This window comes from Loxodonta africana, chromosome 6 (assembly GCF_030014295.1).
Source record: "Loxodonta africana isolate mLoxAfr1 chromosome 6, mLoxAfr1.hap2, whole genome shotgun sequence".
Taxonomy (NCBI): domain Eukaryota; kingdom Metazoa; phylum Chordata; class Mammalia; order Proboscidea; family Elephantidae; genus Loxodonta; species Loxodonta africana.
Window position 1 is genome coordinate 10,548,849 of NC_087347.1, and position 26,600 is coordinate 10,575,448.

Here is a 26,600-nt window from a genome sequence, read left to right on the forward strand (position 1 = left end):
GCAGTCTGCTTCCATAAAGATTACAGCTTTGGAAACCCTATGGGGTGGTTCTACTCTGTCCTATAGGGTCGCTATGAGTCGGAATCGGCTCAACAGCCATGAGCTTGGGTAACCACGTGTAGCTGTGTAAAATAAAATTAATTAAAATTAAATACAATTAAAAATTCAGTTTCTCAGTGGCACTAGTCACATTTCAAGTGCTCAGCAGTCACACGTGGCTGGTGGTCACAGTATTGGACAGTACAGATATGAAACATCCCGTCACAGCAGGAAGTTTTATAGGACAGCACTGGTCTAAGGCAACCAAGGCTGGCCCCAGTAGCTGGGGTAACTTCGCCCACAGTACACAGAATCCAGGGAAGGAACAGATGTCCAGATGAAAATCTGGGAAGGGGAAAGGGAGAAACTGACCAATAATGCCCACCATAATCTTACAGAAAGAAATTAAATTGATTCGATAGGATTTAGTCTTCAAAAAATACAGCCTATTTTTAGCAATTGCCTAATGTTGTTATATTTTCCTTTTATGAACTCACTAACTTCCTGTAGGACACTGGACAAGCCAAGTGACTTCTCTGAGCCTCAGTTTCCTCATCTGTAAAACAAAAGGGATGAACTAGATCAGTTGTTTCTAACCTTTTTAATCACAGCAGGTTTTTGTTTGTTTTTTTTTTTTTACAGCAGATTGTTTAAATTAATTTTTGCCCAGGATCTCACACTTCGAAGTATTTTTAGAAGTTAACTCATCAATAATTAATTTGCTTTCCTGTTTTTTCTTTTTTACCAAAAAAACATAGCTGCTAATTAAAGCTTTGGCTCTGCAAGAAAGGTCCAGATTACCATGACAGGCTGGTAGGAGTGAAGTGAAGGAAGGTGACCTTGCAGTCTTACTAAAAGCAAATCTACCATTTTCACTCAGCATTTTGAAATATTTGTAAATATCGTAAAGTGGCCCATCGAGAGCCCCGAGGGGCAGAGTATCACGAGTCAAGAAGCATTGGAGAACATGATCTTGTAGGGCCTATCCAGGTCAGAATCCCATGATTTCTATGGCAATGTAATGTAACTGTCAATAGATCTGACCCTTCAGTCCAAACCCTGTCACTTCCTACCATGAACTGGCTGACCTCGATGGCCTGGAACAAAAGGTTCCAAGAGTGACTGGGACAGGAAATAAGGACAAAATGATACCATCACACAAAGAAGTTATACTTCCCTTTTCATTGCCAAGAAGCCCAAGATAATAGATTACTGAATAATCCAGGGAGCCAAACATAAAACTAAGAGCACACAAAAGGCAAGAGAACCAGGAGTGCCATACTGAAGAGGATACTAAAAGCGCCATGGGGAAGGTGACTCTAGAGACCGTCAACTCTCCAGTCGCCTCTGCTGAGGAGAAGTGCAGGCACACATAGTGACCGCCCTGCTAGGTGCCTGGGAGCCCTATTCCAGGTAACAGTGAGAACACTGTTATGGATCATTTTCTTTTCTTGACGTTTAGACTCCAGTAATTTTGTGCTAAAAGTGCTAGCAAGAAGGCTGACAGACATGTCTACTCCCAGGGTCTGTAAGGCATGGACGGGGGCAGAGTATATTCTATAAAATGAAGTACCCGCAGTGTTACAAAAATGTTCTGAAACTCAAGGCCCCCAGGCCTACCAGTGTGTCAGAAAGAAACCAGGCAAGTAGGCAGGGATGACTCTATGATGAAACATGGGAACAGAAGGAAGTAAAAAGGATGAGCCCAAGAAAGAGCTAGAAAGACCCAGTTATATTCCAACAAAAAGCTGAAAGGGGTTATGATCACAGATGCAGAGGAAATTAATTGAAATTGAAACAACTTTGTACAACTCTAATACATTAGAATATGAGGCTAAAAGCTATGCTTTTCTAGGAAAATATAAATTATCAACATTTATGCAAGAAGAGGAAAAAACCCGTAGAAACCAATAATCAATAGCTATCGAGAGAGCTGTCAACTACAGAAAGCCCCAGCCATGTTTTAAGTATGAGTTATTATTTAAATGCTTCAATCACTGAGAATACTTGATCATTCTCAATTCTATTTCAACTGCTCCAAAGCACTGAGAAATATAAAGGCTTCAGAATTCTGGCTACAAAGTAAACAGAGTCTGATGGCGGAACACAGCAAAGACAACACAATAAAAAGAAACTACATGGAGCAGTTCTACTCTGTCCTGTAGGGTCGCTATGACTCAAAATCGACTTGATGGCAATGGGTTTGGTTTTTAAAATAATTAAAATAAAAAGAAACTGGATACCAACCTCACTTACTACTATAAATCCAAAAATCATAAAATCATAAATAAATTATTAACAGAGTTGAGTTACACTTTAAAAAGTGCTATATATCATGACCAAGTAAGGGCTGTGGTCATATAATAGATGTCAGAATTATTTTATATCCTGTGTCATCACATTAATAAGCCAAAGGGAAAATAGCATCTTGAAAGAGGCTCAAAAGGCACTTGAGAAAAATTCAATATCCATTCCCAAGAGAAACTTTTACTAGAAAAGAAAGAGAATACTTCATTGACTTGGTCTCAAGCCAAAAACCAGCATTGTGCTTGTGGGTTTAATACTGGAAGCATTCAGCAAAGTCTGGAACAAAGCAATCACCACTATTATGTAATACAGTTCTTAAAGCGGTGGCCAATACAACGAGGTCATAAATAAAATAAGAGGTACAAAATTGGAAAGAAAAAGGCAAAATTATTATTTGCAAATAAAAACATCTTAAACCTAGGAAGTCAAAACAACTAACTAGAAAATTACTAGAAATAATAAAAGTATTCATTAACAAGAAATACACCAACAACCCCTATAGCTTTCTTCTATCAACAATAACCTGTAGGAAGATGCTAGAGAAATACTTCGTTTAAAATTAATACTAAAAAATACAAAATACTCAAGTTTTCCCTAATGAGAAATTTGCAAGGTAATGCTATACATAAACTACACAACACATAAAGAGGATGTAAGATTCCATAATTCACATTGTGAATTTATAAGTTTGAAAAATTAAGAGGTACACAGACCATAGTCAAAATAGCAAAACAGAACAATCACCACCCTAAAAGAACAATAACAGTTGAGGCAACAGATACTAGCCAGAATTATTATAATTAGCACTCCACAGGAAAAATCAAGGGGAAAAATTAATTGAATAACCATTTAAAACCAAGGAACAGAGGAAGTATTCAATTTCCTAACAAAATAATTAAAATTTCCTAAAGAATAATTAAAACAGTCACTCAAGTGCTGTTTAGCACCCACTATCAACTTCAACAGCTTAAACCAGTGGTTCCCCAAGGGTGGCCTGAGACCCTTTCAGAGGGTTCAAAAGGTCAAAACTCTTCTATTTGCCTTTGGTACTCTCATCCTTTCAGGGGGGAAAAGTAGGGGTCAGCAAACTAAACCATGGCTAGTAGGCCAAAGTTCACGGGCTCGTTCACTCACACGTTGTCTACAGCTGCTTTCAGGCTACGTCAGAGTTGAGGAGTTTCAACAGACTCAAAGGGCTGAAAATATTTATCATCTGGCCCTTTATAGAAAAACTCTGCTGACTCCTCCTCTCATGGCTAACGAAATGTATATTTATGTATTCTTGTGTTTTCTAGAATTTTTTAAGATACTAAATTTAATGTATAAATAAGTGCATTTTAGAGGTTAACTTGGTTTGCTCTCAGTATTTCAACTATGGTTAAAAAAACTCATTGCCATCGAGTCAATTCCAACCCATAGCGACCCTATAGGACAGAGTGTAACAGCCCCATAGAATTTCCAAGGCTATAATCCTTTATAGAAGTAGACTGTCACATCTTTCTTCCATGGAGCGATTGGTGGGTTTGAACCACTGACCTTTGGTTACCAGTGAAGCACTTTAACCACTGTGCTACCAGGGTGCCTGCTATAATATCATTAACCTCATTAACACTCAATAAATCATTATTTTGAAATCTGAGGTTTTCTTGAATGTACACAAAAACAACCAGAAGTAAGTACACATTCTCGGTTTAAATTTTTAAGACAAAAATATCGACAGCTAAAACCTACAAGCTCTTTGGGGTACTCAACAATTTTTAAGAGTATAAAGATACTCTGAGGCCAAAAAACTTGAGAGTCCCTGGCTTAAGTTATTGGCTTCTTTAGAGTTTACAATAATCTGTTTGAATTTCTACAAGAATGTTTCATTTTCTCGGTGAATATTCCTAACAAAGGAAAAGGCGTTGCTTTAAAGTTAAAAAGCTTTACACATCACAAGATGGAAGCTGAGAAGCACCCTAATTCAGGAGCATGTTCATGTTCACAATAAGGACAGGCCATATAAGACTTCAGGATTGGCTGCAACGATACCCTTCATGCCAGGTAGTGTTTCTGACTTGCATGCCACACCTGCTGAAGGGGAGTGAGCCTATGGTGAAAAGATGAACGTGCAGGACGTGCAGGGCTGGTCCAGCACGTGGTATCTGCAGCTCAAACACTCTAAGGACAGACAAGAGGATACCAGGAAAGCAGTAGGCCAGAGATCTCAGGGCTACTGTGCTCTGTGAGCAATGCAACAGAGGCCAGATGGGAGTAAATGCTTTAATGAAAACTCACCCAGAGATTATCTGATACACAGACAACAGCAGGGGTCACTGTGCAGTGAGGGAAAAGGACATAAATGGCATGCCTGCGATTCATATAATGAATGTGATCAGTGTTAACACTCCTGCCACCAAACAAAAATGCTCTGGTATCAGCTATGGGGAAAAGAAGAAGAGAGGAAAGAGGAGCAGTAGACATCTGCAGGGAGGCACCTCTTGAGGAGCTTTTCAGCCACTGGGGGCGGAGGGCTACACAGAGTGCCTGGCACTTGACAGGCTCTTTGTAGACATATATCCGATGGGTGGATGGATGGATGGATTAGACAGGATGACTGGAGGTGGTTGGGTGGAAGGAAAGATGGCTGGCTAGCTTGGACTAGATGACCAGGTGGATGGATTAAATGGACTGGATGAGTGGATGCTTCAGCTCTGTCTGACTGGGCCCATTACAATCATTCCATAAATGCTGAGTGAATAGCCAAGGTAAGTGGCCCAGGCTGTGATGGTTTTAAGAGGCAGAACAGGTGCCAATGGAAGAAACCTTAAGCCATTTCTGTCCATGACTCACCACAGCCTGTTAAATCCTTAACATTACTTAAAAATATATTTAATCATAGAAATTTTTAGCTAGAAGGAACTTCTGACATCATTTTGTCCAGCTCCCGTATTTCAGAAGCAGAACAGAGACTCCAATCTAGCTCCCTTTACTCCCAGTCTACTGCTCTTTCCGCTGTCCCAGGCTGCCACTAGCTGGATGCCTGCTTAGAGCTAGGTCAAGGAGACAGAAAGCACCAGACACCTGAGGATAACTTACACAAGAACAAGGCTCATATAGTAAATTCACTTTAAAGTAGGGACTAAGTTTTATAAAGCTCAGTAGAAAAAATGAATACCTTTTCTTTTACATGTAACAAATTTACATTTGTAAGGTTATTAACGCAAGCATGTACTACTTAGAACAAAGACTAGAACAAGGAGGCTTTTGCATAATTTTTCAACAAAATTATATGACAGCATGATATGGCCTCATTCTGTTTGGCTTTTCATTGTGTTCATATAAACAATCATTTTTGCAAAAATATTTAAAGGCTCCATTAATTTTCTCAAAGGCCTCTCTTCATCCATTGTTAGCCAAGTAATCTAAAAATCCTTACTCAGTATTTTCTATATTGACAGCGCATTCGTTTCCCAGGGTTTCCATACAAGTACCACAAGCTAGGTGGCTTAAAACAACAGAAATGTTTTCTCTCACAGTTCGGGAAGGGAGAAGTCTGAAGTTCAGGTGTTGGCAGGCTCCCTCCAAAGCCTCTAGGAAAGGATCCTTCCTTGCCCCTTCCAGCTTCTGGTGGTACCAGGCATACCCTGTGGCAGCATCAGCCCAGTCTCTGCCTCCGCCTTCACATAGCCATCCTTCCTCTGTGTCTGGGTCCTTCTTCTAAGGACACCAGTCATATTGAACTTATGGCCCACCCTACTCCAGTATGGCCTCGTCTTAACTTGATTACATCTGCAAAGACCCTATTTCCAAATACGGTCACATTCACAGGTACTGGGGTTAGGACTTGATCTTTTTTGGGGGGGGGGGGCGGGGGGGGACACAATTCAACCCACAACAGACACTCTGTGTGATACCTTGATTTCCTTATTTATGATAAAATCTCTTAGCAAACCAGGAATGGAAGTGAACTTGACATGGGCTATTACCCAAAACCCTATAGAAGATGATATACCTAATGAATCAAACTTTAGATGTATTCCCTTTAAGAGCAGGAACAAGAGAAAAAATGACTCCCATCACTGCCACCTCTTCAACATAGTTCTAGAGATGGTAGCCAATGTTACATGGAAGAAAAAGAAATAAGAAGTCTGAGGATTGAAAGAGGAGAGAAAAGATTAATATTGTATACAAATGATATGATCATTTTTCTAGAATAATAGAATTGACAAATTATTAAATTTAATATAAGACACACCAAGGTAGCCTCTTTACATCAGTAAGTACCAACTGGAAAATTGTAATAAAAATAAAATATTCATTAAATAATAAAAATTGTTACAATTTTAATTTTCTTTGTAGTTGTGAATGCTGGTCATTACTTTAATCAAGGTTACCCACAGCTTTTAAGAAGAAATCATTAAAATCCTAATAACAGATACTGAAGAGTATCTAGAAAAAAGACACATATTCCATGCTCTTAGATGGTATGACTTAATGTCAATTCCCCTCAAATTAATTTATAAATTCTATAAATCCCAATCAAAATTCCAGATAAAATTTTTGAGAAATAGAATAAATTTACTCTATAATTTATATGGAAGAATAATGGTTCCAGGATAGTTAAGTCAACTTAGAAGATGGGTGGGGGGGGGGGGCAGGGGAGAGCACTGTCAGATGTTTAAAAACGTATGTAAGATCATCTTAATAAAAATAGTACCACAAGAGCAAACAGATAATGGAACTGAAGAGAGAATTCAGAAGATAGATCCATGTATATAGAGTAACTTAATAAAAGCTAAATGTGGCAGCACAAATCAATGGAGAAAGAACAGACTGCTTAGAAGAGCATGTTGGGAAAACTGGCTCACTGTAAAACTAGATTCCAAATGATGAGGGTAGATGCTATATGGATTAAACACCCAATGGTAAAAAGGTAAAACTGTAAAATTAATAGAAGGTTACATGGGAGAATACCTTCGTGACCAAGCAACAGGGAAAGATCCAAAAGGTAAATGATTAATTTTATTACACCAAAAGTAAGGATTTTTGTTCAGTGAAAGACATCACAAGGAAAGTTAATGGACAAATGATAGAAACGGAGATGTCTGTAATGCCTAAAATGGAAAAAGAATTATTACAGAGAACACATAAGAAATTCCTGGAATTCAACAACAGTAACCCTGATAGAACAATGAGCAAATGGTATGAAAAGGCAATTTATAAAACCTAGAGACTACAATAATTAGAATGCTGGATAATTCCAACTGTTGCAGGGATGAGAAGGTCTAAGAAGCCTCATGCATTACTAGTAGGAGTGTAGACTGTTGTAATCATGCTAGCTTTGGCAAAGCCTCCGTCGGTAATGAACTAACTGCTCCTCTGCCTTGCTTTGTTCTCTGTCCATATGTTGCTTTGGGCGACTTTACAGGAAGGAATGGCTGGCCCAGCACAGGGCTTGACTCTTAGGGCACTGTATGTCCTGACCATCGATCTCTACTTGACATGACTGCATTGCCTACCCATTCAAAGAGAAGATGGAAGCAAAATTCCTGCCGTATCCTTCTGTTTAATATAGCTCTGGACAAGCTTTTACCTTTTTTAAATCAGGTTTTTTAATGTCAGCGTAAAACACTGCCCCAAAACTGTGGCTGATGAGGAATTGCCATATATTTAATTTTTAATATAATTTCTGAAGTAAACATGACCATCTTGTAGTTATACTAAGCACCACTATACCCAGTAGAGAAAATGAAAAAAAGGGATAGGGAAGATTTGATCTCAGAATCTAGAAATATTAGTAGAAAGGAAAAGAAGCAATTTAACTCTAAGGAAGAAGGGTTTCCAGTCTGGAAAAGGGGTTCTTGAGGTTTTGGTAACCCCGAAGTGTCACACGGGAAGAATCATATGGGTTTGATTTTTCTGAGTCAAAGGGGAAGACAGTTACTTTTTATCCAAGGGGAAGAAAACTGAAAGGAACTCAGGAGCTAAAAGGGCCTGTCCCTGGAAACAGCTCAAACTTAAATGTGAAAAAAGGCTCTTCCAGACCACTGATGGTGGCTTGGGCAGGCCCCAGAAGGAGTAGATAGGGACCAACTCAAATCTCAGAAGGAATTAACGATTCCACGTGGATTCTCCTCTTCAGAAAACAGCTGAAGTTGGCCAAGAGATAGAAGATAGAATCAAAAGGGTCAACATTATACTTTGAATCCATGCTCACTCACCAGGTACTACTCGTAGAGGCTTGTCTCCAGACTGGAAAACAAAGAGAACTCTGGCAACCTCTGCTGGGAGGGAGGGCAGGAAGTGCACATCACAACCTGATTAGGTCATGATCACCAAGCTTCACGAGGCCAGCATTGTTCTTAAAACTCCCGGTGATGAAAGACACAGAGCTACTGTATCACTTTGGCCATGATTTTTATCCTTTGGAGTTTGCTAACCAGGCAACTGTTACCCAAACATTTTTAAAGCCATTTTTGCATTTGATACCAAGGGAAATTTGACTGCGTTGTCCAAGTCTCTACACAAATGGTCACTTTCTGCTGACAATGACACTATCGCTGGTAAAGTAGTGAGAGCTCAGTTTCAGGAGGCTGAAGGACTAGACCTTCAAAAGGCACCTATGTCCTCGGCCCACTCTCTCACTCTGGGACTAAGGAGGATGCACAGCCATGCTGTCTGTCATCAGAGCAGAAGCTATTTCTGAATGCAGTGACAGGCTTCTCTGCTGACAGCTGAAGCTGTCTGCTCAGTTATTGTAAAGCTATGAATGCTCCCTGGGCAAATAGGGACATATTATGTACACACGTGCAATATTTAATATTTGCTTGGGATAAATAAACATGATAATAAAACAAAAGCAAACAAAAACACTTTTGAACATAAGTGTGAACCAATCCACTTTTAACTGTAACACAAATCAAAGAACTTTCTAGAAGTCTTAGGAAAGGTTTATGATGTTCTTAAGGTTATGGTTTGTTTCAACAACATTTTAAAACCTAAAGTGGTACAAATAGTACCAACATTCCTAATTGCAACCAGATTTTTTTATATTATCCTGAGCAAGAGAAGCTGGTCGAAATATCCTAAAAAACACCGCAATTTTTTAAAAGACAAATTGCAACTTTCCTAAATACCAAGAGGGCAAGAAATGAGAAACAGCCATGTGGTTTCTACAAACTCTGTTCAGAAGCTAGGAGGAAAAAGAAAGCTGTACCAGATACTAAGAGAAGGGTTAAGGCTGCTTCCTCAGTAAGGGCCACTAAGAAAGCAATATAAATACCAGCAGGAGAGAGAGAAGTAAAAAGAATAGGGAAATAACATGTATGCAGTGGACTTTGTTAAGCACTCAATGATATTTACTTATACAAAGGAGGGAGGGGAACTACAGTAGAAAGCAAATCCAGAGCAGCTCTGACATGAAAATTTCCCAAACAAAGGGCAGAGGGAACTCTTAGCATCCTCTCTTAAGCAGCAATTCTTCCATCATTTCCAGCCATCAATATTTCCTTGCCCTTCCATTTGTACCAACCACTAATGAGAGTTCAAGATGTCTTATTCCTTCAACTTGGGGCTCACAGGAAAAGAGGCTGCTGAAGGTTGCCAAACCCAGTCACCAGAGCTAGGTTTCCACGAAGTAGTTTTGGTCCAAATATTCAACTGGTTTTAAAGTGTTCCTCTGCCTGGCTTTGTCCTCCAAGTCCTTGGTATCTTGTTGATGAAGGATCTAGCTCTTTAGGGTCCTGGTTACTTCCCTCTCTTCATGGTAAAGATGACTCACAGTAGGGATGCTGCTCCCAACAGTGCATATACCCTTTAAGGAGAGGGTCACAGTATTCAACTGTTTTCAAAGAAGGAAAGCAACAAGAAACCTCGAAAGAGTGAAATGCAGGAATAACATCCAAACAAAATTGGCTGGGCCCTGAACAGTGAGACCACTTGTGTCTAAGCAGGTCACAGGAACAACGGGGGGAACCCGGGTGCCCCCGATCAGTACGCCTGATGGGGAGTGAGGAGGCAGTAGCTGTTTCATTCAAAAAGAATTTCAGAGCTGGAAAGGCATTCTGAATGAGCAGTGCTTGGCACCGAGCAGCAACACATGCTTTCTGAACATGCTCTCTCCAGGTCCCTGCTGGTCAGCAGTGGAGAAGCAGGGTGAGCCTTATGCAGTCACTTCCGGAAATCACCTCCAGCTTCTTCAGGACGGTAGTGAGGGGTACGCTTCCATCCTGCTAACAGGGCGTCTCTGGGACATCCTCCTTTAGTAATCTTCCAGCATTCCTTCTAGCCTCTCACCGGGGCTGTGCCAGAAACTTCTCCCTGATAAGCTCATTACCTAGTCTGCTTGGGCCAGGTCAGTGTTGCTCAATCTTTCCCATTTCGGAACATACACAAAACTCCATTTGGCTGGAAAATACACGCCCTCCATTTGGTACTCTTAGAAAGCTCTAAGTTGAAATATTCCATTGTCATGCTCCCTTAGAACTCCCAGAGCAGGGTCAGGCAGGGCCTTCGGTCATGGTACCTCACTCACGTGTCTCCAGTTGCTTTTTCTGTGTCCACAGGACCCCTGGCATAGATTTCAACCACATAAAATAAGACCAGCTTTTAAAAGGGTTTAGAATCAAAACACTTCCTGAAGATAATCTGCTTATCCATTTAGGGTGATCCACCCTCACCACAGAAATACTGAAAAATGCACCAAATCAAAGCAAAGTCCAGGGTAAAGTAAAGCACTTTCTTCGTAAGGATTTTAAAAACCGGTCTTATCCTGTAAATGTCAATCACAGGGTGGGATGGGGTTGATGCAGGAAATTTGAAAGTGAACTACCAACGCGATCCAGAACCTATTATGGACAGGGCACAGCAACAACTGCCCCCCTCAGCATCTCCTTCCCTCCTCGCTCAGTCGGCGGCTGCAAGCCTGTCAGCCTAAGACACCCCTTTGCACAAAGCCGCCACAGGGCACAAGTCGCGAAGATGCTAACTGTGCTGTGTGGTTGATTCTACAGCACAGAGAGAAAGCCAATACTTGAAACAGTCAGTTTACTGAAACATGTCACACCGCAGCCCAGTACTCACCTGTTGTGTGAACACAAACTGAGAGTTTCTGAACGCCATCAACAAGCACATTTTGTGTGTTGCCATGTCCATCTTCTGCATCACTGCCATCAAACTGGGCCTCTATAATGACATCAGGACTGTCTTCGTAGTTCTTCGGGGCCTGGGTTGGGGGGTGGCGTCCACAGAGCTCCTCAGGGATATCAGACTCATTGGCAGCGTCTGCCTCTTTGTCGTTGCTCTCAGGCTTAGTTACCTGAAGAAAATAGAAAAGTTCTGCTAAGTCACTGGTGGGGGAGGAGGAGGAGAGGGCAGGTTTTTCTTTTTCCGTCTTTCATTTCTAAGGAAAAAAAACTGTACCTTCACAAACTGACATCACTGGGACCCTCACCATGTATTCTGAACAGGGATCTTTTTTCTCCAGGTCCACAGAGTACCTTATGGGGACAGTCCATTCAGTGATGCTAGGCTAGGACTCAGCTCCTCAAGATGTCCACAATTAATGCCATGTCTGCTTCTCACTTTTGTGATGTGCCCTTTCATCTCCTTCTCCCCTAAGGCCCTGAATACCAGAAGCAACAAGCTGCTTCATAAGGGCTCACCACACAGGAGCAATCAGTGTGTTAAAAACAACAGAAGACAACACAGAATGTCACTGCGTCCCAAGTGAAGCCACAAGAATACAAGATGAAATGGAAAAATCAAAGTTATGTGCGAGCAAAAGAGCTTATAAAGCACCCTCATAAAAATATAAACCCTTACTTCTCCATTTTTAGGCCTGAGATCAGTAAACAACGCACACAAACTGATGGACATTTACACTAGCAATAAGAATGAAGCAAATTAGAGGAAAGGCTCCAGATACGAATCCAGTCAATTCGTGTGTCGCAGGGTCACATGGTAGACCCTGTGATTTCCATGAATCTGGTACTGAAATATACCAGGTGCTGTTCAGTCATTGAAAAAAAAGGGCAAATCTGCCCATCCCGATTAGCGAAAAGGACAGCAGATATTGCAGGTTCTAGATCCTGTAGGGTTACTGTGAGTGCGAATCAGTTTGACAGCAAGGGGTTTCGATGCTTCTTGGCACACCACATCCTTTCTTGATGAGGACCCTATGTGCAATTTCAAAATAAATGCACGATTTAAAATGTGATATATATATGTATATGCATATGTATATGTATAACCCACTGCCATCGAGTCAATTCCGACTCATAGTGACCCTACAGGACAGAGTAGAACTGCCCCATAGAGTTTTCAAGGAGCACCTGGCGGATTCGAACTGCCGACCTCTTGGTTAGCAGCCGTAGCACTTAACCACCATGCCACCAGGGTTTCCACATATATGTATACATATGTGTATATAAGGAGCCCTGGTGGTGCAGAGGTTAAAGCTCTCATCTGCCAACTGAAAGGTCGGCAGTTCGAACCCACCTGCTGCTCCAAGGGAGAAAGGTGTGGCAGTCTGCTTCCATAAAGATTACAGCCTTGGAAGCCCTATGGGGCAGTTCTACTCTGTCTTATAGGGTCACTATGAGTCGGAATCAACTCGACAGCCGCGGGTATACATGTATATGTATAAAATAAACATGATAACTGTTGGAAGTACATTCGTTCTTTCAAACAAACGTTGGAAGGCCCTCCTTGAGCCAGGCATCCTCGTGAGGTCTATACTCTAGTGGGGAGATGGATGGTGAACAATTTCTCAGTAAACAAATCATTATGGGGTATCTTCCATGGTGCCAGGTACTGTTCTAGGTACCAAGGATACGACAGGAGAAACAACTCGAAGTCTAATAGAACATTGTGATGAGTGCTATTAAAAATAAAAAGAAGACAGAAAACAAACAGAATACCAGAGGGTGAGGCTGGTTTACCAGCAGGAGCTAGGGCATGTCTCTCAGAGGAAACAACACAGACCTGACTGAAGGGAGTGAGCCCCTCTAGCAGTTTCTCTATGTCATCATAGTTGGTAGATCTAATATTTTTCAGAGTTTAACCTAAACCTAGAGGTTTCAAAATAGATGCCTGCCTTCAACCAACCAGTTGGACCTAGAATACACAAAGAGCATGCTTAATGAAAGGCCTTCATCTCACACAAGGCAGAAAAAGTCATTAAAAGAAAACTTTGACGAAACATTTTTTTTTTTCAATTTTTATTGTGCTGTAAGTGAAAGTCCACAAATCAAGTCAGTCTCTCACACAAAAATCCACATACACCCTGCCATATACTCCTAGCCACTCTCCCCCCAAGCAGACAGCACACTCGCTCCTTCCACCCTCCACTTTCGTGTCCATTCAGCTGCCCCCGCTCCACCTACCCTCCAGACAGGAGCTGCCCACACAGTCTCATGTGTCTACTTGATCCAAGAAGCTCACTCTTCACCAGTATCACCCTCTATCCCATAGTCCACTCCAATCTGCGTATGAAGAGCTGGTCCTGGGAATGGCTCTGTCCTGGGCCAACAGAAGGCACAGGGACCATGATCTCCAGGGTCCCCCCAGTCCCAGTCAGGCCATCAAGTTTGCTCCTTCCACGAGAACTTGAGGTCTGCATCCCACAGCTCCCCCGCTCCCCCAAGGGGTTCTCTGCTGTGTTCCTTGTCAGGGCAGTCATCAGCTGCAGCTGGGCACCATCCAGTTCCTCTGGTCCCAGGCTGATGCAGTCTCTGGTCCATGTCACCCTCTCTGTCTCCTGGGCCCACAATTACCCCGTGTCCTTGGTGCCCTTCATTCTCTCTTGCTCCAGATGGGTTGAGACCAATTGATGCATCTTAGATGGTTGCTTGCTAGTGTGTCAAAACATTTTAATGCCACAGATTCCAATTAACACTATCATCCCCAGTTAACATTATAATATTCACTCAGAAAGTCAAAGTAAAAATGTTACAAAGATATTCACAACCAGGATATGCAGACTCTAAGAATATATTCCCCAATTTTTTTTTTCCAAAAATTGACTTCGTAAACATGTAGTACTCAAAACTTATAAGCAATGGTTAATTTTTCTGAGCAAAATTTTGCTTTTGAACAAAATTTTTAACAACTTGATTCTCGATCTCTGAATATATTTAATGATTTTTCTTTGAACTCTCACCATGTTTTGACTCTAAATTTTAATCTCTATTTTCAGAATCAGTCATTCACTCATTATTTTCACAGAAAGTTTAGAAAACAAACAAAGCTCCTTTGCTTTGATAGTAAAAAAAGGTTCAACTGGCTAGGCCGGAAGCCTCCAGCAAACATTCCCCTAGGCCCTTCCTGCACAGGAGTGCGGCCACAGCTAGGACACTGAATGACATACAACGATGAAACCAGTGCTCCTCTGTGCACTTCTGCCTTGCCTCACAGGTCCTGATTTCATACTTGACTCCAGGTAAATCATTCAAAAAGAAGGAATTCAGTGGAAAGTCATGAAAGAAGAATTTGACATCACTGAAATCAGCAAACCCACTCAGTTTCCTAAAGAGTCCTTGCTAAACACAATATTTCAGAAAATCCGTCTCCAACCATCTTCAAAGGATTAACACAACCTTGGGCTTTGTCAGAGCAACCCAAAGCACAGACGCGAGGTGTATGTGTGTACACGCACCCTACATCTAAACATGGTGACTACAACATGCTCTCTGGTCTGTTATTGTCATCCCCACTCACACTTCACCCCCGGAGAAGGGGGAAAAGGTAGTGAGAGAAATTAACTGACCTGCTGGAGGCAGAATCTCAGGTAACAGGTAGTCTCACGGAATAATGTTAAGCAAAGTGCCCAGGCGTTTAGTATCTATCATGTATTTATTTTGGCCACAGCGATTTCACAAAGAATTTGGTTTCCAAAGACCATGGAGAAAATATTAAAAAGGGAACTAGAATTCTGACTTTATAAAATTCAGAGGCTTAACGATCCAATGATGAAAGGTAGTCTTTCTACGTATGTGTATATATATTCATCTGTATGAAAAAATATATATATAATGGGAATTCTGTAATCACTGTGATTCTGCCTGCTTACTATGTTTATTATACTTTGGCTTAAACATACAAAGTTCAAGGAAAAGTCAATGGAGAAAAGAGAAGATGATTGGAAACCAGGGTACATTTAAAAACCAAGCCAGTTCTGACTTTGTAATAATTTCTAAGGTTTAGAGTACATATATTCAAGAATTCCCCCATGCGTCCATCAGTTTGTCATACTGCAGGGGCTTGCATGTTGCTGTGATGCTGGAAACTATGCCACCAGTATTCAATTACCAGCAAGGGTCACCCATGACAGAGAGGTTTCAGTGGAGCTTCCAGACCACGAAGAAGGACCCAGGGGTCTACTTGTGAAAAGAATTAGCCAGTGAAAATCTTATGACTACCAGCAGAACACTGTCTGATATTGTGCCGGAAGACGAGCCCCTCAGGTTGGAAGACACTCAAAAGACTACTGGGAAAGAGCTGCCTCCTCAAAGTAGAACCCACCCAAACCCAGTGCAAAGTAGAGTCAACCTTAATGACGTGGATGACGTCAAGCTTTCGGGACCTTCATTTGCTGAAGTTATGACCGAAAATGAGAAGAAACAGCTGCAAACATTCATTAATACTCAGAACGTGGAACATATGATTTATGAATCTAGGAAAATTGGAAGTTGCAAAAACGAAATGCAATGCATAAACACTGATATTCTAGGAATTAGTGAGCTGAAATGAACTGGTATTGGCCATTTTGAATCAGACAGTTATATGGTCTACTAGGCCAGGAATGACAACTTGAAGAGGAATGGCATTGCATTCATTGTCAATAAGAACATTTCAAGATCTACCCTGAAGTACAACACTGTCAGTGATAGGATAATATCCATAAGCCTACAAGGAAGACCAGTTAATATCACTATTATTCAAATTTATGCACCAATCACTAAGGCCAAAGATGAAGAAACCGAATATTTTTACCAACTTCTGCAGTCTGAAATGACCAAACATGCACTCAGGATGCACTAATAATTACTGGTAATTGGAATGTGAAAGATGGAAACAAAGAAGAAAGATCAATATTTGGAAAATACAGGCTTGGTGACAGAAACCATGTTGGAGATGGCATGATAGAATTCTGCAAGACCAATGACTTCTTCACTGCAAATATATTTTTTCAACATAAACAGAGACTATTTTTTTACATGGACCTCGCCAGATGGAATACACAGGAATCAAATCGACTACATCTGCGGAAAGAGATGATGGAAAAGCTCAATATCATCAGTCAGAACAAGGCCAGGGGCCAACTGTGGAACAGATCATCAATTACTCATATGCAAGTTCAAGTTGTAACTGAAGAAAATTAGAACAATTCCATGAGAGCGAAAGTACGACCTGGAGTATCTCCCACCTGAATTTAGAGACTATCTCAAGAATAGATTTGACACACTGAACACTAATGATCAAAGACCAGATGAGTTGGAGAATGACATCAAGGACATTATACATGAAGAAAGTGAGAGATCGTTAAAAAGAAAAGAAAGAAAGTAAAGATAAAAATAGATGTCAGAAGAGACTCTGCAAGTTGCTCTTGAACGTTAAGTAGCTAAAGCAAAAGGAAGAAATGATGAAGTAAAAGAGCTGAATAGAAGATTTTAAAGTGGGACTTGAGAAGACAAGGTAAAGTATTATAATGACCTGTGCAAAGACATGGAGATAGAAAACCAAAAGGGAAGAACACACTTGGCATTTCTCGAGCTGAAACAACTGAAGAAAAAATTCAAGCCTAGAGCTGCAATATTGAAGGCTTCTAGGGGGAAAATATTAGAAGATGCAGGAAACATCAAAAGAAGATAGAAGGAATACACAGAGTCACCATACCAAAAAGAATTGGTCAACATTCAACCATTTCAGGAGGCAGCATATGATCAAGAACTGATGGTACTGAGGAAAGAAGTCCAAGCATCGAAGGCCTCAGTGAAAAAACAAGGCACAAGGAATTGACGGAATACCAATTGAGATGTTTCAACAAACAGATGTAGTGCTGGAAGTGCTCACTCACCTATGCCAAGAAATATGGAAGACAGCTACCTGGCCAACCAACTGGAAGAGATCCAATTTTATGCCTATTCCCAAGAAAAGTGATCCAATAGAATGTGGAAATTATCACATGCAAGTAAAATTTTGCTGAAGAACATTCAAAAGTGGCTGTAGCAGTATATTGACAAGGAACTGCCAGGAACTCAAACCAGACTCAGAAGAGGACGTGGAACGAGGGATATCACTGCTAATGTCAGATGGATCCTGGCTGAAATCAGAGAATACCAGAAAGATGTTTACCTGTGTTTTATTGACTATGCAAAGGCTTGTGCAAATTATGGATAATATTACAAAGAACAGGAATTCCAGAACACTTCATTGTGCTCGTGAGGAACCTCTACATAGATGAAGAGGCACTTATCCAAACAGAACAAGAAGATTGTCATGGATTAAACTGTCTCCCCCAAAAATACGTGTATCAGTTTGGCTAGGCCATGATTCCCAGTATTGTGTGATTATCCACCACTTTGTCATCTGATGTGATTTTCCCATGTTGTAAATTCCAACTCTATGATGTTAATAAGTGGGGATGGGAGGCAATTATATTGATGAGGCAGGACTCAATCTACGAGATTGGACTGTGTCTTGAGCCAATCTCTTTTGAGACATAAAAGAGAGAAGCCAGCAGAGAGACATGCGGACCTCATACCACACAGAAAGCAGCATCGGGAGCAAAGTTTGTCCTTTGGACCTGGGGTTCATGTGCAGAGAAGCTCCTAGTCCAGGGGAAGATTGATGACAAGGACCTTCCTCCAGACTCAAGCCAAAGAAAGCCTTCCTCTGGAGCTGATACCCTGAATTTGGGATTTGAGACTAGACTGTGAGAGAGTAAACTTCTGTTTGCTAAAACCATCCACTTGTGGTATTTCTGTTACAGTAGCACTAGGTGCCTCAGACAGGGATATTACATGGTTTAAAGTCAAGAAAGGTGTGTATCAGAGTTGCATCCTTTCACCATACCTATTCAATCTATATGCTTAGCAAATAATCCGAGAAGCTGGACTTATGAAGAACAATGGCCATCAGAATTGGAGGAAGACTCATTAACAACTGCGATATGCAGATGACACAACCTTCCTTGCTGAAAGTGAAGAGAACTTGAAGCACTTATTGACGAAGATCAAAGATCATAGCCGTCAGCATGGATCACGCCTCAACAAAAAGAAAACAAAAATCCTCACAACTGGACCAAAAAACAACATCATGATAAATGGAGAAAGATTGTCAAAGATTTCATTTTACTTGGGTCCACAATCAACACCCATGGAAGCAGCAGTCAAGAAATCAAAGGCACACTGCACTGGAAAAATCTGCTGCAAAAGAGCTCTTTAAGGTGTTAAAAAGCAATGATGTCACCTTGAAGACTAAGATGCGCCTGACTCAACCCATGGTATTTCCAGTCACCTCACATGCATGCGAGTGCTGGACAGTGAATAAGGAAGACAGATGAAGAATCGGCGCCTTTGAATTGTGGTGTTGGAGAAGAATACTGAATATGCCATAGACTGCCAAAAGAACAAACAAATCTGTCTTGGAAGTAATACAGCCAGAATGCTTCTTAGAAGCAAGGATGGCGAGACTACATCTCACATACTTTGGACATGTTATCAGGAGGGATCAGTCCCTGGAAAAGGACATCATGCTTGGTAAAGTAGAAGGTCAGCGAAAAAGAGGAAGACCCTCAACAAGATGGATTGACAAAGTGGCTGTAACAGTGGGCTCAAGTATAGCAGTGACTGTGAGGATGGTGCAAGACCAGACAGTGTTTCATTCTGTTGTACAGTGGGTTGCTATTAGTTGGAACCAACTCAATGGCACCTAACAACAACAACAACATATTCAAGAATTAGTGTTTTAACCAGAGACTACATCAGTCTGAGACCAGAAGAACTAGATGATGCCTGGCTACAACCGATGACTGCCCTGACAGGGAACACAACAGAGAACCCCTGAGGGAGCAGGAGAGCAGTGGCATGCAGACCTCAAATTCTGGTAAAAAGACCAGCCTTAATGGTCTGACTGAGACTAGAAGGACCCTGGAGGTCCTGGTTCCCAGACCTTCTGTTAGCCCAAGACAGGAACCATTCCCAAAGCCAATTCTTTAGACAGGGATTGGACTGGGCAATGCGATAGAAAATGATACTGGTGAGGAGTGAGCTTCTTGGATCAAGTAAACACATGAAACTGTGTGGGCAGCTCCTGTCTGGAGGGGAGATGAGAGGGCAGAGGGGGTCAGAAGCTGGCCAAATGGACACGAAAATAGAGAGTGAAGGGAAGGAGTATGCTGTCTCATTAGATGGGGAGCAACAAGGAGTATATATAGCAAGGTGTATACAAATTTTTGTATGAGAGACTGACTTGATTTGTAAACTTTCACTTAAAGCACAATAAAAATTTAAAAAACAAAAAAAAGAGAATTAGTGTTTTAAGCAATAAATTCCTTTTTTGAGTTACTAAAGCAAAAAATTCCATAAGGCAACAGCACTTAATGAATCAATCAAGTCATTCAAAACTGTGCAATTAAAAGATAAATTAACATGTCGCATTTTTAAAGGCATTTGCATTCTATTTTATTAACTCAAACACACAAGGATAGAACAAATATCCCATTGCTGTCGAGTTGATATGGAGTTATGACCGTGTAGGACAGAGTAGAGCTGTTCCACAGGGTTTCCAAGAAGCGGCCAGTGGATTCAGACTGTTGACCTTTTGGTTAGTGGCCACAGTTCTCAACCACTGCGCTATGAGGAAAAAAGATCATCATGAGCTCACGGTATACAAAAGGCACTCTGTAACCATTTCATATGCCATATTGGTGGAAAGTAAGGGTTTTAGGGCTCCTTGGAGAACAAAATCGATTCAAGTCTAGAACAGGAAATGGACAAGATAAACTTGGAATGTCTTGTCATACCAGGTGTGATGGTTACGGTTGTGTGTCAACTTGGCTGGGCCATGATTCTCAGTGATTTGGCAGTTATGTAATGATGTAGTCTGGCAGTTACGTAATGATGTAGTCATCTTCCATGAAGTGATCTAATGTGATCAGCCAATCAGTTGTAAGGGGAATTTCCTCTAGGTGTGGCCTGTATCCAATATATATATGGAAGTTCTGTCTAAGCTCTGTTGCTTGCTCTGGATCCTACATTCGGCTCATCTGTTTCTGATCTCCGCTTCTTTGTACTTGAGCCAGCAGCCTACCATATTGTCTGCTGATCTTGGGATTCATCCACCTCTGCAGTCTGTGAGCTAGCAGCCTACCATCTTACATGCCAATCTTGGATTTGTCAGCCTCCGCAGCCTGTGAGCCAGCAGCCTGACTCCTGACCAGCCAATCTTGGGTTTGTCAGCCCCATAGCTACATAAGTTAGGGGAAGCCTCCAGCCTGACGCCTGACATGGGGCTTGCCAGCCTCTATAACTGTGTAAGCCATTTCCTTGAGATACATCTCTCTCTCTCTCTGTCCATATATACATATGTGTGTGTGTGTGTGTGTATATATGTGTGTGTGTATATATATATATATATATACAGTCCCTGAAGAAGGACATCATGCTTGATAAAGTAGAGGGTAAGCAAAGGAGAGGAAGACCTTTGACAAGATGGACTGACACAGTGGCTGCAACAATGGGGTCAAGCATAATAGTGATTGTAAGGATGGCAAAGGACCAAGCAGTGTTTCGTTCTGTTGTACATAGGGTTGTTATTGACTTGGAGCCAACTTGACAGCACCTAACAATAACAAATACATACACACACACACACACACACACACAAACGCATGTGCGCCTCACTAGTTTTGCTTCTCTAGAGAACCCAGTCTAAGACACCAGGAATGCAAGGAAGTGATCACAGACTACTATGGTCTTATCAAAGGGACTCAGGAACCATCATAAATGGGCTCTTGTAAGCAAAAAATAGTACAATTTGAACACCAAAAAAGACAGAGAGCTGATATAGACTGGAACACATTAAATATGTTAAGATCCACAAGTTCATAATAGTAAGGAGAAAAAAAATCACTGATCAACCTTAAAGAAGTCTGAGCATTACTCTGTCTTTCCTGTACAAACTGTACAGCAGGTTGACCAACAGCTGATGAAGTCAAGTCCTTCTTCATGGAAGAATTTCAGCTAATTAAATTAAGAAGAAATGAAAGACTGTCAATATCACCATTCTGCCATCCCGGTTGAAACAATGCATTCAGGAAATGATCATCGATGGTTGCTAAAATCAACAGATCATAAACATAACCCCCTCTATCAGGAAAGCTTTCCCCAACTACTAACTGGGCTTGCCCTCTCATTTTGTTGAGGTCTCTGCTCAAATATCCTCCTCACATATTAACTAAAAGAGCCCACCTCACTGTCAGTTCTCTGTCCCCTTACCCCTGCTTTATTTTCATCCCTGTACTTATCACTACCTGAAAATATATATTTACTATAAATTATATATAATATATATTATATATTATAATGTGGTGTTCGTCCTACCCTGTTCAAGGTAAACACTGAAAGTGAAAAAGCTTATATTCTATCTCCCAAACTAGAACGTGGGTTTCATGAGCACAGAAGCTATCTATTGTGTTCACTGCTACATTCCAAGAGTTGAGAATAGCAGTTAGTAGTCACTCAAATACATGCTGAATAAGTGAATGAATACAGCAATTTAATTACTTAAATGAATTAGTTAAATTACTTGTTCGGAGTCTATCTTCCCCAATAAACTGTAAAGTCCATGAAGTGGCCCTGGCTAGCGCTTGGCACCCACCAGGTACACGCTAGTCTCTTACAGATGACTAAAGAACTGGAGAAGACACACATATCTAAAATCTATCCACCTCTCAAGACCTGGTCCAAATAGCTTGGGTTTTCTACAATACAGAACCCACCACATAATCTTCCCAGTTCCTCCCCATCCCATCAGAGGCAAGAGTAATTTTTCCCTCCTCTAACATCCCAAAGCAATTTCTCTGCACCTCTTGTATGGCCCTTCACACTTTCTCTACTATACTATGTCTATGACTTATCTGTTAGAATGTATGCTCACCAATTACATCTTACACGTCTCTGGACATTCCACAGCAATGTGCACAATCTAGGTGCTCAATAAATATCTGATGAATAGACAGATGGATAAATGGGTAGAAGAATGAATTTGAAGGACTATCAGGATGCAAGAGAACCTTCAGAAAAGTTTTCAGAGACAAGGGTCTGTGGGTTAGAAGACAGTAGCCTACTTTTCCTTGGCTCTGTAAAGTAAGAGTCTTTGTTTTGTAGGACTGACATTGAAAAAGTTGTTCAGTGGTTCTTCACTTTGAAGGTTAGCAGATCCCGCTGGAATCTACTGAAAGCTGAAGACCCTTCCTCCACAGACAAATGCACGTCTACAGATCAGTAGAAAATGCTCCATAAGGAGGTACAAACAGGGAGAGTACAGGACCGGGTGCTGAAGGATACCAGCTCAGGGTGATCAGTATTTTGGAGCATTCTAGGCTCAGACTGAAAGGCCCCTCCTGAGGGAAGTGGGTACGTTACTGACCTGGTTAACCAAGGACTTTTAAAATCCCTCTGGTTTCCTCCACAGGCCTGAGAGGGCGAGGCAGCTGACTGCCCCTATTATTCTGAGCGCAGGCTACGCCTGGGGTTATTTCTCCCTTGGAGGTTTAGTCTAGTCTCTGGAGGACAGGACAGAAACCGATTAGTGAGAGTATCAAGTAGCTGCGTCACACAGGATGTTTCGCTCTCAGTCTTTACCGTGAACAGGGCAGGACAAGCAACACACAAACCCAATGAAGAATAAACAAACAGTGAAAATATAGGCAGATATCAATTTGGGATTAATGGTACAAAATAAACATGTCAACCGCAGCTACTAGAAATGTTCGAGAAGTAGCACACTACAGTACTCATTGATTTTAATCTCCTTGAACCTGTCCAAACACAAGTATGCATGTGTGCAGGTGTGCACACACACAACATACACACACGCATTCTTTGTCAGATACCCTGCAGTTGGCTTTGCCAGGGCCAGATCTGTAATCTACCTATTGTCTCCTTGGGAAGGTAAAATTGGGCCACAGAGTGGTAGGGCGGTGGGCTGGGAGGAAACGGTGATTCCCTTTCTCCAAAAGGCACAATATTTATGCTCTGGGGGACAGACAGCGGCAATCTGGCCTCTGCCTTATGAACTCGGGGCACATTGACTCTTGAGTGGTTGGTTCTACTATTTCCGATTTGACTATGCTTTTCCTTTTTGATAAAGGGGTCTGTCACTTGTTAACGCTTCCATCAGATAAAAAAGCCACAGTTTAAAGAGCACTAGTCTGCAGCACTCTGAGGGGTATAATTAGGAACACAAAAAATGTATACGTGGAGAGTAGAACTAGCGCTACATTTACTTAGTGCCCACTGAGAACAAAAGCTTCTAGCTATATTACCTCATTAATTCCTCTCACAAGTATTATTATTATTCCCCTGTTCTTCAGACTAGAAGTTGAGGTTTAGGCTTAATTCCAAAGTCATTCAACCAGCAAAGTGGCAGAACTAGGATTTAAAGACAAACCACTCAACTCCCAAGACCTAGTCCCTGGGTGGCACGAACAGTTAAGCTGAAAGGTTGGCAGTTCGAACCTACCCAGAGGCACCTCGGAAGACAGGCCTGCTTCTGAAAGGTCACAGCCTTGAAAAGCCTATGGGACAGTTCTACTCAGCACACACGGGGTCACCCTGAGTCAGAATCAATTCAATAGCAAATAACAACTCCCAAGCCCTGGCTTGTTATATAACACTACCCTGCCTCCCCCAGGATTTTGATAAGTACACACAAGAAACGGAGAAGAGAGTCTAAGGTGGGAAAGAACATATATGCAAAAGCAAGGCGGTAAGAAAATGAAAAATTTCTTTTATGAATGCCAAGTACAGTGAACACATACAGGAAGAATGAGCAAGGAAGATGAAGCAGCAGGTGTGAAGAGTCCTCGGTACAGATCTAATGAACCTGGTCTCTACTGTAAGGTTGGTGAAGTGGGAAGTAGAATGAAGTGCTGAAGAGCACGAACTCTAGAGTTAACACACTGGAGTCTGAGTCATGGCTCTGCCACTTTCTATTTACACTGGCAAAGTTGTTTCAACTCTCTGAACCTCAGTTTTATTATCTTTAAAATGTATCCAATCTCCTACGATTACTGTGGAAACTAAATGAGATAATTGTGCAATTACTGTGGAAACTAAATGAGATAATTGTGAAAAACTCCTGGCACAGGTGCCTGGAACGTGGCAGGAGCTTAATAAATGCATGCTTTAATAATAACAATGACCTCAGTGAGGAGCCTTCAAATTCTGAAGAACAACCTGAAGCAAGGGGAAGGAAAAGTCAAAGGTAATTCCAAGGTCCTAAACTCAGATACCAGAAACCAGAATTTAGGAGCGGTTATATACGGAGAAATGTTAACAAACTTAGTCTTCAGACCCAGGAGGTCCAAGGTGATGACTGTCTTAGTCATCTGGCGCTGCTGTAATAGAAATACCACAAGTGGATGGCTTTAACAAAGAAATTTATTCTCTCACAGTCTAGTAGATTACAAGTCCAAATTCAGGGTGTCAGCTCCAGGGGCCGGCTTTCTCTCTCTGTCAGCTCTGGAGGAAAATTCCCTGTCATCACTCTCCCTTGGTCTGGGAGCATCTCAGCACAGGAACCTCAGGTCCAAAGGATGTGCTCTGCTCGCAGTGCTGCTTTCTTGGTGGAATGAGGCTCCCAACTCTCTGCTTCCTTCCTTCTCCTTTTATTTCTTCTTTTCCCTTTTATCTCTTTAGAGACAAAAGGTGGTTCAGGCCACACCCCAGGGGAACTCCCTTTACGTTGTATCAGGGAGGTGACCTGAGTAAAGGTGGTGTTACAATCCCACCCTAATCCTCTTAACATAAAATTACAATCACAAATAGAGGACCAGCCACACAATACTGGGACTCATGGCCTGGCCAAGTTGGTACACACATTTTTGGGGGGACATAATTCAATCCATGACAATGACAGACATCAGGTGGCAACTAGAAATGTAGGTCTGCAGACTGAAGTGAGTATTGGAGGATAGAAGCCCTGGTGGTACAGCGGTTAGGAGCTCAGCTGCTAACCAAAAGATCGGTGGTTCAAATTCACCAGCTGCTCCTTGGAAACCCTATGGGGCAGTTTTACTCTGTCCTATATGGTTGCTATGAGTCAGAATAAACTTGAAGGCAACAAGTTTGTTTTTTGGTTTGGGTATTAAACCAAACCCATTGCCGTTGATTCAATTCCAGTTGAAGGATAGCAGTTAAGCAAAGGTGTCCCAGGGCCAAGTGCCAACTGACAGGAGCAGCTGTGAATAAAGCTCTGAGGAAAGATTCAAATAAAGGCGTTCAACAAGGAACAAGAGTTAGTGAAGTAGAAAGAGTTTAAATATAATTGTGAATGTGTTAATCATAATAAACACTAAGGTTATAATCGCTCTTCACCTTCACATTACACACTGACTGATTTGACTCACACAATGACCCTGGTTACTCAAAGGGGACTAGCTCCATGTCACAGAGGAGGAAACAGGTTCAGGCAGGGCTCAGTCCCACAGCTACCGTGCCGGAGCTAGGACACGCACACAGGTCTGGGCTCTAAATCCAGTGCTCACAGTCCCAGACACTCTGAGGAAATCTCCCAGAAGAGTCAACTGAAAAGAAGACACGGGAGCAGAGGATAAACAGGTTTCAGGGCGAACTTTGTACACACGGCTCCCACCACTGACATCCATTGCATCAAAGGCCTCTGCATTTGTCTGCTTGGCAAAGAATCAAAATTCAAGATCCAGCTCTTTCATGACTACTGTTCTGTCCAACCTTCCTCTCCCAAGAAATGTTCTATCGCCTTCCTTCGTAACCCTTGGCTATTCTTTCACTATAAGGTTCTTTATCAGGCTATCTTACATTGATTGGTTTGCACATTTCTATTTTCTACTGGACAGCAAACCATGTGTCATGGATTGAATTGTCCCCAAATAATATGTGTCAACTTGGCTAGGCCACGATTCCCATTATTGTTTGAGTATCCTCCATTTTGTAATCTGATGTAATTGCCCTATGTGTTGTAAATCCTAATATCTGCCTATGGTTGATGAGGCAAGATTAGATTAC

At 41.5% G+C, this 26,600-nt stretch overlaps 1 protein-coding gene across 4 annotated transcripts in view; it reads right to left on the reverse strand.

Moving 5' to 3' along the window:
- The window catches only part of DIS3L2 (DIS3 like 3'-5' exoribonuclease 2), a 386,862-nt gene that overhangs the window by 253,554 nt on the left and 106,708 nt on the right, over positions 1-26,600 (reverse strand). For all 4 annotated transcript variants that reach the window (XR_010322206.1, XM_064286551.1, XM_064286549.1 and 1 more), the window contains exon 6: positions 11,410-11,644. Coding sequence is in view for 3 of the 4 variants with exons in the window: in XM_064286551.1 (XP_064142621.1) it covers positions 11,410-11,644 (235 nt within the window). In the remaining variant the exon portion in view is untranslated. The remainder of the gene's footprint in view (positions 1-11,409; positions 11,645-26,600) is intronic.